Below are 13,693 nucleotides of genomic sequence, written 5' to 3'. Positions count from 1 at the left end.
GTAGCCTTGTTTCCTGTCATTGGCTCTTTCGTGTAAAAGCATTTCCTGGCTGTTACAACAGTGAGTTCTTCCGTTTGTCACATCCTTGTTACCTTTCTTTCAGTTAAGGTTGTCACCAACCAATATTTATTGTAAGCTTGAAAAAATTATACAACACTGGATTGTTTCCTGGTTTTTTTTTTGTTTTTTTTGTTTCCTTTTTTTTTTGTTTTGCTTTGTTTTGTCACCTTCTGTCATGTCTCTCTCTCCTAATGATTATCCTTGGGCATAGCTCCTCGTTATTGCTGTTTAATGTGTACATTTATATGTTTGATCCATAAATATGCAAATTTGTCAACTTTTGGCAGCGACATGATGAAATATTACCGCTAAAAATTTCACCTTTAAAGAGGGATGACGTAACAGTCTGTTCTTATAATTTCACTCAACAACTGATGCAAGAAAAGCTACAGAAACTATGTTGTAAAAGCAAGATGAACGTACTTGAATTTAGTGCATGATTGGATGCAGGTTATCAGTCTTAACTGATGACTTCATTTTTTAATGAAATTTAGCCTATTTAACACAGACTTTAACACACCTAAAGCAAAAAGCCTTGCTGGTTTGTTTAGCTTGAAGTGATTGGAGGCTGACCAATGAGATCACAGGTTCAAGTCCAGCTTTGGCTGGTTTGCTGCAGCTTTAAGCCAGGAGGTTTGTCTGCTACTTGGCGTAGTGCAGCAGTGTCTTCCATCCGTAAGCCCACCTGCCGTCTTTGTAAGAGAAGAATCTTTGAAAATTAGAGCATAACACAACAGTCAAATGATAAAATATTGAATATTGTCAAAATAAAATGCAAAATAAAAAGCGTGGACTCAAAACCCAGAGATCACTGGTTCAAATCCCCAGCTGGCAAGCCCGGTCATATAACATCATCACCAAATGTTTGGATATTTATGCCGCTAAGGCCACACCAATTTAACTTGTTTTACAAGCAGAATAAATCTTTTTTTGCAATATCTGAGGAGGGTATAAAAATAAAACTTGAAAATCATGAACTTGTGGAGAATTTGGGCTATCCTTGCAATTTTTCTTATTGAAGACATATTTACACATGATCGAAAAGCTTTGAAGAACATGAAATTCGTAAGTAAACTGGATGGGAAGAACCCAATGTAGGGTGGATTTTCAGTTTTATTTTGGTGCCGTTTTGGGATTTTTGAGTGTCAGCTTTCCCGCAAACACAAAATGAAGTATGTGTTTCTTAAGTGTGGTGATGAGTCTTTGATTTTATTTGGTACAATGCCACATGTAACTTGAATATGGCTTATTTTCAGATCTTATGTTGTACATATATGTATATTCGGTTATAGTCTGGTCCATTGTTGTTGTATCTACATGTGAAACTAAAGCTTTGATCCTTTAGTTTGTAATTTGTTATGGCAGTGTTTCTATGTTTGAAATCAATGATGTGGATCAGTTATGTGTTGGATCGGAAATAACCCCTCAATGTGGACTATTTCAGCTGGATTTTTGTTGTTAACACATCCTTCATGTATTAAAATATCAACATTTTTATTACGCTCTTTTAATATTGATAATAAAAAGATGGATTTATTTTACATTTTGATCATTGAACTTTATAAGAAAAAAAAATAGAACCATATTATGTATGATTATATATTACTTTTACATGTAAATATTGAAATGCATCCATTACTGTATATTTAAGTCTCTTTGAGTACAATAAAGGAAATAAGCATATGTTCTTTGTTTAGCTTTAGTTCTTTACATGTTTTTTAGTTTAGAATGTTCCTCAGTAGCCTGGAGGGGCACATGGTATGTAGGTTCAAACCCAGTGCTGGACAGGGATTTTGTTTATTCCCTCGCTATTACTCAGCTCATGGGGCTTTGGTGACAAGTGGTGGATGACCTCATGTGCTCTTGAACACCGTCTAATAAACATTCAGTGAAGACCACTTGTCTTAACAGATATGATATACGTGTACAGGTTTGTACATCACACATGAGAAAGTTTGTCAGGAATTTGCCAAATGTTTGCGGGTTTATCCCAGGAACTCTGGTTTCTTCATCCCTTAAAACTGACAGCCATTGGATAGGTAAAATACTCTTGAGTGTGACGTTAACCAAACGTATAAATTTTTCTTTTTTTTTTTTGATTGGTGTAACGTATAAATAAACGAAATTCTGAAAGTTTGTTTCTTATCGTGTGATGCACTGTAAGATTGCAATTCAACATGACCATCCCTTACAGAAGACAGGATCTTCACGGGCTATAAAAATTTCTAGCAAAAAATTACAAATGTGACATCAAAACCAACTGCGTCGCAACAGACCGCCATTGAGTATAATGCTTAGAAAGCATATAAATTTATTTGCCAGTTTGAAAAGTTCTAATACAGAAAGTTGTTTTCCAGGAGAGTGTTATGTACTTCATAGTAGTGTTTTCTCATCTTTAAGTAAAAAAACACAAATCTAACAAATATGTAAATTCTAAATGCTGAGTATGTATTCTCTGTGGTCAGATACAAGCTGTGCTTCTGATGAGCACTAAATCACATATTCACAGGACATCCAAAAACTTCCGCCATTAAGGAACTGTAGTTTTTGTTTTTTATCTGTAAGTTATAAACTGCACCTGAGAATTTCACTTTATATATAACTTCACATATATTATTGGGAGTTGGTTCACACACAGTTACCACTTTTGTTGTGAAATTTGGATGGATATGGTTCACCAGGCTGGCCTGCTTCCTCTTTTGTAATATACTAAAAAGGGCACATGACTGATAGAAGTATTTGTTTATTTGATTAACTTGCTCAAGGATATTTCCCTTATATGACAGTGGTCAGCATTATGGTGGAAGGAAGCTGGGCAGAGTCTTTGGGAAACCCACGACCATCCACAGGTTGCTGGAAGACCTTCCCACATACATCTGGAGAGGAAGCCAACATGAGCTTGACTCGTAGCGACCACACTTGGGTGAGGCTCCTGGGTCAGCATTCTGACACGCTAACCACCTTCGCCACGAAGACACCATCAATTGATTGATTCAAACTATACCAGTGGGTACTATTGGTAACTTTACAGCCAAAGTCGCTACTTTCTATGCTTTCATAGGTACTTGTACCACAAAAGGGCAGAGAGACTGCAGCATTTCCAAGTCCCCTTTCCGCTTTTGTAGCTTTGGGCAAAGAAGAGGAGTGATTTCTATAGCCAGTCAAAGCTGCACCTAATCATCGCTATACAGTTTCACAGAATTCCATGGATATAGCTCATAAGAAATGACAAGCATCTCCGCCATATAGAGCCGTAAGTATTGTATCAGACTTAAAATTTCAAACATGTTTAAATTATCATTTCGCCTTATTTTGAGAGATCCAATTTGACTGAATTCCTTAATTTCAGCACCAGAGATGTTATTTTAGGAATTTTTCCCATATTTCTAAAAAATCAGTCCATTTTTTCATGTAAATATTTGTTCGAGCAAACTCAAATTTACCAGGCCAAGTTCAGTTGAATGGACATCAATTGTCTTCCAAACTTCATAAAATAAGTTTTATTTTATACCAGGACAAAATACAAAGCTATTCAGATGCCATTTCACATAACTCATAACTATGGCATGAAAACATGTCATGCTGAGCACAGGTTCCTAAACTGTAAATACATGCAATTGTATAGAATCATACACCCAAGTAGAATCAATTCAGAAAATACAGTGTACAAATGAGAAAAGGCAAAATGTGCCACTTTGTAATGGGCAAAATTTCTGGTCGTTTATTGTACATGCTTTCTCAGTAGAAATAAGCGGAGAAGTTATGAAACAATTAATAAATAGTTCAATGTAAGCACCCCATTGCTCTAATTCTTTAACCTTTTCGCACGTTTGCAAGGTGTTTATTCAAACATCTTCTGAAGGCATTATTCTGTGTAGGCTCATATAGTTACACTTTTTGTGAAGCCCTGAAATTGGCCAATCTAACGAATGTAGATTCATCTCCAAAATCAAATTAACAATGTGCATAAATTGCACTAAAAGTTGGTCTTTCATATGCAAAAAGGTTGAGGAATTAGGGTATCTGACTTTTCAGATGACATGTGCAAGTAGGTAACAGTGTCCACAGTCTGATGTTCAAACCAGTTATCTGTCGTACTGTTTAGGCAGAGGATTGACAATCATACTCTCGATGTTCTCAAACACAGTATGTGGATCCTGGTCAGCGTTGATATGTTGCGCTTCTAGGTAGTAATCATTCAGCTCTTCCTGGAATGTGTAATATGTTGCCAGTCGGCCGCGGACGCTCTCTTCGCGATCTTTAGGGTGGCAGCGCAGACGTTCCTTCACCTCCTGGGAACGAGGCGGGTTGTAGAGCATGTGATATCTCTCCCCGGTCAGGTGGTCTGTGGCCCGCAGGGTCAGTCGCTCAACCACCGAGTCATTTGGCACGTTCAGGAAAAACACCCTGAAAAAGAATGTGGGAAATAACTCTGCTACTTGTTCATAAAACACCCTATAGTGTGTGATTTGTGTGAGAATTTCGAGGACATTCAACGACCTAATATCTCCCAGCACTTTTAATGATTAACTTAACTGATTGGAGACTTGTGCAGACCTCAACACCCCATCCCACCTCCCACACTAGATCACACTGCTTTAGCATCTACAATGAGGCTAGCTATATAAATCTGCTGGCAGTGAACCCTGCCCTGTCCAGCTGCTCTGCCTGTTCCCATGTCAGATAAAAACATGATGTACGCCCTCCCCCCCCCCCCCCCCAGGTCTGTCCCTTCTTCACTGCCTTTAGCATCTATACCTATGAGGCTAGAAGCAATACCTGTTGGGAGTGAATCCTGCCCTGTCCAGCTGCTCTGCCTGCTCCCGTGAAAGGGGGTAACCATGAAGGACCCACCCTCGACTAACACAATCCAGCTGGGCCAGCCTCTCCCGGAGGATCGTCAGCACAATACTGTCTGGTACTGCAACATATATCACATATAAAATATATGTACGTCAAGTTTTATGTAAAATATACTCTTTGGCTTGTTTGTTCAAAAGTGGTAAAAAAATTTTTATTCTTAAAGAAGTCAGTCTTAATACTGCTCAGTCTCATTCAGTACAACATTTTAGAACATTTCTTCAGTGCAGTCAAACTTTTTAGAACATTTCTTCAGTGCAGTCAAACTTTTTAGAACACTTCTTCAGTGCAGTCAAACTGTTTAGAACATTTCTTCTGTGCAGTCAAACTTTATGGACCTTTATGGACCGCTTTTCCAAGTCTATACATGTTCATCACCCAATTCTCTCACTTCAAACCCCATGCATATCTAAAGGACTTCAATCATTAACTTCAAGCAATGATATCTCCGTCTTACTGCATCAACTTTAACATTTGAAAGGCAAGCAAAAAACCAAGAAAACAGTTTGACACAAAACAAACAAACCAACAGACAAAGCCTGATAAAAGAAGACAATAAATGCAAGTAAACAAACCAACAAAGGCTGATGTAAGTAATTAAACTAACAGACTGGAATGATCAACAAGCTGTCAGTGTCCACATACTTACCCTGCATACTCTTCTCCAGGTAGGTTTTGGCAGCCAGTCCGGGCTTACTCTCGTCTGCCACGGCCTGTTTGATCAGCTGCCCACACGACACTGGACAACACAAACATACACGCACATCTTGACAACGCAATATGATTATTTCCCAAGGAATGTACTCACTTTTTCAATGGAACTAAATATAATCTATTTAAGACAAAAATATTGAACTCACAGTGACCGCATTGGTCAGAGGCTCCTCTTATTGTAATGTTCTAGCACGCTAACCATTTATCCATTACAGGGAGCTTACCTTTGACAATGTTGTATTTATTGGCAAGTAAAGCAGCTTGGACTCCTTTGCCACTGCCTGTAGGCCCCAGTAGAATGACTCGTGGGGTGTGGGGAGCCACGGAGCGTGGGATAGTCGTTAGGTAAGAGAACACTGAAACAAGAATCGTTAATTACGCCTCTGTATGAAATGACAACACACTTTAGGAACTGAACCAAATAACCTAAAGCCACAAATTTGCAGCGTACCTCAAACTTGTAACATACTGCAAAGTGGCAATCTAATGAAATGGTCAATTAACTTGTTAGTCAGCTGTATTCTGGAGGAAACATTCTCGCTCTGAGCAATCTAAGCAAAACTTCACACACCAAGTTACTGTAATCAAAATGACTATACCTAAATGTACACAAATGTCCTTATAAAAGTTTTGAGTATGGTGTACAGTCTGAATAGTTGTAGTCACTGACTCCGGTTAGTTACTGCAAGGATACTTCTTTTAGGTAGGCTTTATAACTTCTAGGCTCCTCAATTTTATTGAAACAAAAACCAGACTTAAATTTTCATAATCATACAAAGTTAAATCTGTTTTAAAGAAATAATTGCATCATGTCTGATGAAAAATTGGCCTATACCGTGCTTAGTTTGGGTACACAAATTCATCTAACATGACACTCATATACATATAAATGCACATGGAAGGGAGATCAATACCAGGGTGAGAACTCATCGAGTGGAATAACTCTGTACTTACCTTGAGCAAAGACATCAGCTTTAGGCTGATCAGCATTGATAACCTTTATTACTTTCTCATAGCATCTCTTGATGCCGTCTATGTGACGATGATAGCTTTCCAGTTTACTGATGACGGCCTCCTCACTATAGCCAGGCACCTCTTCCAGTCGTGACTGAATCTCTGTGCTGCTTGGCCAATCAAATGTTGTGTGGTAGATGTCTGAAAAACCAATCAACTGTTGTGTGGTAGATCCATAAAAACAAATCAAATGTTGGATGGTAGATGCCTAAAAACCAATCAAATGTTGGGTGGTAGATGTCTGAAAAACCAATCAAATACTGGGTGGTAGATGTCCGAAAAACCAATCAAATGTTGGGTGATAGATGCCTAAAAACCAATCAAATGTTGGGTGGTAGATGTCCGAAAAACCAATCAAATGTTGGGTGGTAGACGCCTAAAAAACAATCAAATGTTGGGTGGTAGATGTCCAAAAAACCAATCAAATGTTGGGTGGTAGATGTCTGAAAACCAATTAAATGTTGGGTGGTAGATGTCTGAAAGCCAATCAAATGTTGGGTGGTAGACGTCTAAAAAAATCATATGTTGGGCGGTCGATGTCTGAAAACCAATCAAATGTTGGGTGGTAGATATCTAAACACCAATCAAATGTTGGGTGGTAGATGTCTAAAAGGCAATCAAATGTTGGGTGGTAGATGTCTAAAAACCAATCAAATGTTAGGTGGTAGATGTCTGAAAAACCAGTCATATGATGTGTGGCAGATGTCTAAAAACCAATCAAATGTTAGGTGGTAGATGTCTGAAAAACCAATCATATCTTGTGTGGCAGATGCCTAAAAACCAAATCTTGTGTGACGATCTCAAATTCATATTTAACTGTGGATCACAAAGAATTATACAACTTTTTACTGTGAAGAGAAAAAAAAGTATCCTGCCCCAAAGTGGGGAAAAAAAGCATAAAAGAAAATAATACAAATTTTTCTGTCATCTTGTCAATTTTCTGGTGGGGTAAATAGTTTCAGAAGATTTAATGCTCCTTTACAATATGTAGCAACTCCTGAACATTTCACAGCAAATATGAAAATCATTGGTGCATTGGATGAAAAAAAAAATGCCATAATTTATGTTTATATTTATAACTTTGAATGAAATTAGAAGGCAAATAGGGGGTATAATTATATATAAAGTAACAGCCAGACTCACCTCCTGTCTCTGTGTCTACTCGCTTTCCTGATGCTCTTTCCACCAACACCGTGTCTGGTGCATCCAGCAACACTACAACACATGAACATATGTAGTGCATTTAACACAAATGAATTATTTATTCATTTATCTGAATGGGGTTTAATGCCATACTAAATCATATTTCACTTTATACAAACATGAATATATAATGTATATAATAATAGCAAAGATGTAGTTCTTCAGTGAAGTCATTACAACAGAGTCACACCCCCAGTGCAAAATGATGTTGCTTTACGGCATGGTAGGGCTCCTTTCCAGTCTCTAAACATGTCAGAATAAATCTACTGGCAGAATATCATTATTTTGGCAATATCTGACACACAACCCCACCCAGTAATGAAAAGGAATTAGGAGATTGATCTTATCCTGTTTGAGTAATTTTCTATATTTCGTAGACCATAGCATGTTAAATTTGGCCGATTAACCACACCGTGATATAAAGCGACAACACCACATCACAAAGGGGCACTTCTCTTGTAACGTCATATCTGGAAACTTGTACCCCTTTCACTGCTGGTGACAATCAGGGGTCAATGACTGATAACCATGTGGCTGTTTGTGGGGTCCTAATGTACCAATACAGTGTGCATATTTGTACGTCACACTTGGAACAGTTTATCGGTAATTTGCCAAAGGTCGGTGGTTTACACCAGGCACTCCGGTTTTCCTTCATCCATGAAACTGACCACCATCAACTTCATTCAGGTTAAGCCTGACTTCATAAAAGTTAAGCTTGGCTTAAAAATGAAGAAACCATAAAAATGATGCCAAAATCAGATGAAAGAGCGTCAAAACTTATTTGCAAATATGATCTTTAATATTTTTTTGGATTTTTTATTTTTCAAGAGAAAAGGGTATGAAAATATTTTTGTACAGTGGGTATTTGGGACCAACTTTTGGTACTTATTTTCGTTGTTTATATCAAAACATATCCATTTAACCTAAATTATGATAATATTTATGAAAATTTTTAAAGTATAAATATGATCCAAATTGAGGTTTAATATATTTGTTAGCTGAAAAGAACTAATTCTAGTGCAAAAATTATGACATTATTAAACAAAGATCATAAATACCAAAAAGTGGTCCCAAATACCCACCACACAAAAATTATTGTCAAGTGTCTTTTTCTCCTTAAGGAAAAATCAGAAAAAATATTGAAGACCACATTTAGGAACAACTTTTCGCACTCTTTCAACTGAACTTTATGTCATTTTTATGTTTTCTCCACACTGAAGTCTGACTCCATATAGGATTAACCTGATTGTTAAGCACCAATCAGATAAATAAATAACCCACAGCTTGTACATTCAACTACAGCTATTGTAGGTCTCTGCTAACTTACCACAATGGGTGGGGTTGACTCCAATGGCCTGAAAAACCTGTGCTTGTTCCCTGGTACAAGGGAATCCCTCCATGACCCATCCTTTCTTCACACAGTCAAACAGCGACATTCTCTCCTTTAGAATATTCCTCCACAATTCCAATGGGATCTCCTAAAGCATTCATCAAATCAGTATAAATAATAAGATTGCAGAAGTTGAAAATTGTGATATAGGAGGATACATTATTTTTTTTTTTTTTCAAATTTATTTTATTTTCATTTTTTATTTATGTATAGTGTCTTTCTCTAGATATAGTTTTGATTTACACTGACCTGCCCTTATCTACACTCAGGCATGCATGATCATGCACTTCCTCCATGTGCATCCTGGTTTTCTCCTTGTTTCTAATACATCTTTATCCCCTATTCCCACCACCCATATCCTCAGCTCTGCCTTCTCTGTGCGTGCACTCCCTGCAGAGGCACCAGAATCATGTCCAAAGTGGGAGGTTATTGTCTTAAAGTCTTAAATAAGCCAAGGGTCAAGGGGCCTGCCCAACACATATGGCTTCTCTTCTAAAAACCAAAAACCCTTGCAACATCTATCCCCACCCCCACCCCAACCACCATCTCATCCCGACTCTCTTGCTCATGCTCCGTATCCAAACAGTTACACTCACCTGACCCTTGTCTAAGTAAGATTGAGCTTCATTCCTTAATTCCACCTCTGCTTCAGCCACCAGGTTCTCAGCTGTAATATGGGCTGTCCTCAACTTGTTACAGATGCTTTTGGCAATCGTTCTTTTTCCTGAAGCGGGTGGCCCGAGTAGAACAATCTGTGGAACTAACAAAAGATAAACCACACATAAAGTCGTAAACATTCACATCTAGAAGTTAAAAAACACATATGGATTAACTGAAACCAAATATTTATTGCCTTTCTAAGCATTTTCTGAAATACATATCCAATGTAAATGTTCCACACGTAGCCCTAGGTGGCTACTTTAACTTCACTCTTTGGTAAACCATACACCGATTAAAGCCAAGTCCGATAAGGCCTTTCCAAACAATGAATGCGGTCCAAAACTGGTGTGAATTTTGGCTCTTACCTCTCAGCTCACCCACACATGCATCATCTCATGTATATTCAAATTGGTAAGGACACACAAAACCCAAATTCACCTTACAGTCTTTGCTAAAGTAGCAGTCATTTTGCCTTCACATGTTATGGGTCTTGAAAAAGTTACTGTTCCTAGGTGTCTTGTACTGCTGTACACGATACAACTGAACAACAACATTTTACATGCACCCTGCCTCGATACTGACAGGATTACGTTTAATACTAAAATTATCACTCCAGATTATTTTATTTATATATTTAACAACTATTATTATTATTATTTGTAGTAGTAGTATGAGTATTATTATTTAACTTGTATGATGAGATATTATTATTAGTGGTTGTAGTAATGAATCTGCATGACCAGATAAAAACCAACACTTACCATCATCATTGTCTCTTTTCAACAGATCCACAAGGAAGGGAAGAGGATCATCAGGTTTGTGGATCAGTAATTGCTGCAGAAGACGCTAAGATTAACAAATAAAGAACGATAAGTTATCAGTTATCACACACCGCAGAGTAAATATGGGCTGCAGTACATTGCTACACAAAGCATACAACTATGAAGTTGCAAAAGTTACACATGGTGATACAAGTATTTATTTATGCTGTACATGTAAGTCTTTTATATTTACAGGAGACACGAAAAGGTACTATAAAACAAAGACTACGGTTTTAAGGAACATGAAAAATGCCATGCCAAAAAATTACAAAGCAAAATTCGCAGAACCAGATTAGAGTGCATAATTCTTCGTTTTCAATAGTTTACTGTCACCAAGGCTCCACGAACAGTGAAAACAGGGGAATGTACAAATACCCAGTTCAAGGCCGGGACTAAAATCATGTGTCAATGTGATTGAAAGACCAGGGTGAAAAATGAAGTTAGTCCACGTGCAGATATTACTGTAATGTGGCGAATTCCCTACTGTTGAATATCAGCGCCGTAAAACAATATTACGCAAGTTACAGCAAATCCAAAGACGACAATGACAGCCACCTGTCAGTGTTGTTGTTGCATAACATTAGAAGGCTTGTCAGCGTCTCCGATTTTCCTACTTACCTTGTACATGTCGAATATGCCATTTTTCTCAGCATACGTAGCAAAATCCGGTGGAACTAATAAAGGTCGATTGGCTGCATCCATTGCTAAACAGTAGAGTGAATGAAAAACATAAATTTGGTAAGAAGGAAAGCTTACACACCTCACAGGTGTTTTGACGTTGCTAAGGTTGATCCCGCCATGTATACAAGAAAGGTTGTGATTGGCCAAACTCGTTCAGAAGGCTGCATTTCATTGGTTCGCTAATCCCAAGCAAGGGAAATAACTTAGGATTGTATTGCGCCGTGAAAGAGAAGCGTCCCTTGAATTACCTTTGTGGCTCCGTACTAGTCTTGTTGATCTATGAAATGCTTAGCATAATAAATAAGTAAAATAACTCTAAAGAAATGCCTTTTGACGAACTCAGTATTTCGATTTTAATTAAGTTATCCTCAGGAGAAATGTACCAAGTGAGGCACGTTTAAGCTATATAGACATGTATACATACAGTAGGCTCCCAGAAAGGGACAATTTACCTATAGTACCATGATAAACATTTATGGTGTTGGTTTAGTGTCAGTGAGACAGATTTGACAGTATGTACAGTGATGAATGTATTGCTCTGTAGTGTATGATATGACGTAGCAGGCAGCCTCATGGGGTATCAGTAAATTGTCAATAATGTGGATATTAAACATTGAAAAGGTCGAATGCAATGTTTCAATTTCCCTTGTTAAGAACTGATTACATATATACGCATCTTTCCTTTAAATGCCTTTCGAAAAGTGTTTTCATATTTATAAAGATGCATGTATAACCAACTGCATGAACATGTAATCATGCAGATTATCTGATTGTAAAAAAATTGCAACTGATTTTTTCTTAACTTATTATTGACCTTTCCAATGTTAATTGTCCACTTTATTAACAATTAACTGTTTACCGCCGCGAGGTGACTGCCTGTTATGTCATATCATACACTACAAAACAATTTTTTCATCATTGTATATAGGCCTACTGCCAAATCTGTCCCACTGACACGAAATCAACACCATAAATGTTTATTACAAGGATTATCGTATTACAGATATGCTTAAATCACCTTACTCAATATAGATCAGTTTTCAATCTAGAATTCTTACGAGACCATCGGTTCCCCCGTGTTATAGCAACCGGAAACACCATGTTGCGTCACCCGTCCCCCACGCACATATGGATGAAGGTGTCCGATATCTCAGGTTATGCTTCTTTAAACTTCATGTGGGGTACTTTATTGGGGCATATATAGTACATGGCATTGGCGAACCCAACGTTAAGCTTTTCAGTTTATGTTTACCGAGTTTTTTAACTTTTAAACTTTTCCAATCAAACATTTCCAACAAAACGTTAAGTGTCACTCGTCCTTTACGTTTTCAAACCCCAACTGAATTATTTGCAGACGACACGCTTTTGTGCCTGGTCGGGTCATACAAAAGACTTTAAAGATGGTAGGCCTACTTGTTGCTGCCTCGCGTGGCGGTTAGCACTGAGAGGTTAGAGCAAAGAAACAGAGCTGGTTGTCCTGGTATTAGTATAATGTGACTGAGTGGGGTGTCTGGTGTCTGGCATGATACTTCAGTGTAGGCAGCACTTTGGCGACATGGATTCGCCCTGCCACAAGGAGACACAGTATATATACACACCTAATGACTCTTCGTCGTCATATGACTGAAAAATTGTTAAGTACGTGGTTAAATCACAAGCATTCATTCATTCATTCTTATAGGAAAATATTTTTGTTTAGCTTTCCTATACTGACGATTTCCCCGTACCTGGATATGCCTTCCAGCAACCTGTGGCTGGTCGTATTTTTCCACTGGGCTCTCTCTAGTTTCCTCCCGCAATAATGCTGGCAGCCGTCGTACATAAAGTGAAATAAGATTCTTGAGTATGGAGTAAAACACCAATCTAGGAAGAGCATTGGTCGAGCATCTAATGTTCTTCGAAGCACCAAAGCATTCGGAGCAAAGCAAGGAAATAAATAAACACTAACCGCTTTTTCTACATGTCGTTTTCTTGACGCTTTCATTGTACTTTTTTTCTTTGCCCTCACACATACCTTACTATAGTCATGATAGTCCCCAATGACGGCACCCATTCACTGTTGGAACTAATACCACATTACCACAGGTACACCACACAACTTCACACAGTAACTTTTAAGATTTTATTTAAAGGGATACACAACTGATTCTGATTTGCACTTGTGGGAGATAGGCAAGTCCAGGTCATGCCATGCGTAACCTGAATTTTAGGTACCGGTATGGTACATTTATTCAAGCGTGACCAAGGCTCCCAGATTTAAGCCAGGGAATCCTTTCTCTATTGTCAGCCA

The 13,693-nt window shown here is 38.0% G+C and overlaps 1 protein-coding gene across 1 annotated transcript; it reads right to left on the bottom strand.

Moving 5' to 3' along the window:
• Positions 1-2,989: 2,989 nt before the first annotated feature.
• LOC135480460 (adenylate kinase 8-like) lies at positions 2,990-11,520 on the bottom strand. The gene is made up of 10 exons (XM_064760298.1): positions 11,341-11,520; positions 10,663-10,747; positions 9,838-10,001; positions 9,179-9,329; positions 7,792-7,863; positions 6,589-6,789; positions 5,859-5,990; positions 5,570-5,659; positions 4,840-4,981; positions 2,990-4,467 (listed from the first exon to the last, which is right to left on the bottom strand). Exons 1-10 carry the CDS (start codon positions 11,422-11,424, stop codon positions 4,146-4,148), a joined length of 1,443 nt encoding a protein of 480 aa, XP_064616368.1. The 5' UTR covers positions 11,425-11,520; the 3' UTR covers positions 2,990-4,145.
• Positions 11,521-13,693: the final 2,173 nt, after the last annotated feature.

The sequence above is a fragment of the Liolophura sinensis genome, chromosome 13 (genome assembly GCF_032854445.1).
Source record: "Liolophura sinensis isolate JHLJ2023 chromosome 13, CUHK_Ljap_v2, whole genome shotgun sequence".
Taxonomy (NCBI): domain Eukaryota; kingdom Metazoa; phylum Mollusca; class Polyplacophora; order Chitonida; family Chitonidae; genus Liolophura; species Liolophura sinensis.
The sequence above is the reverse complement of the archived record's forward strand: the minus strand, read 5'-3'. Positions and strand labels throughout refer to the sequence as shown.

Bases quoted from the DNA above. Each gene is read 5' to 3' on its own strand.
- LOC135480460 (XM_064760298.1), bottom strand. From the start codon at position 11,424: ATGGATGCAGCCAATCGACCTTTATTAGTTCCACCGGATTTTGCTACG. The intron at 6,790-7,791 runs GTGAGTCTGGCT...TTGGTTTTTCAG, and splicing joins AGTAGACACAGAGACAGGAG to ACATCTACCACACAACATTT. The intron at 4,468-4,839 runs GTATTGCTTCTA...ATTCTTTTTCAG, and splicing joins GCAGGATTCACTCCCAACAG to GGTGTTTTTCCTGAACGTGC.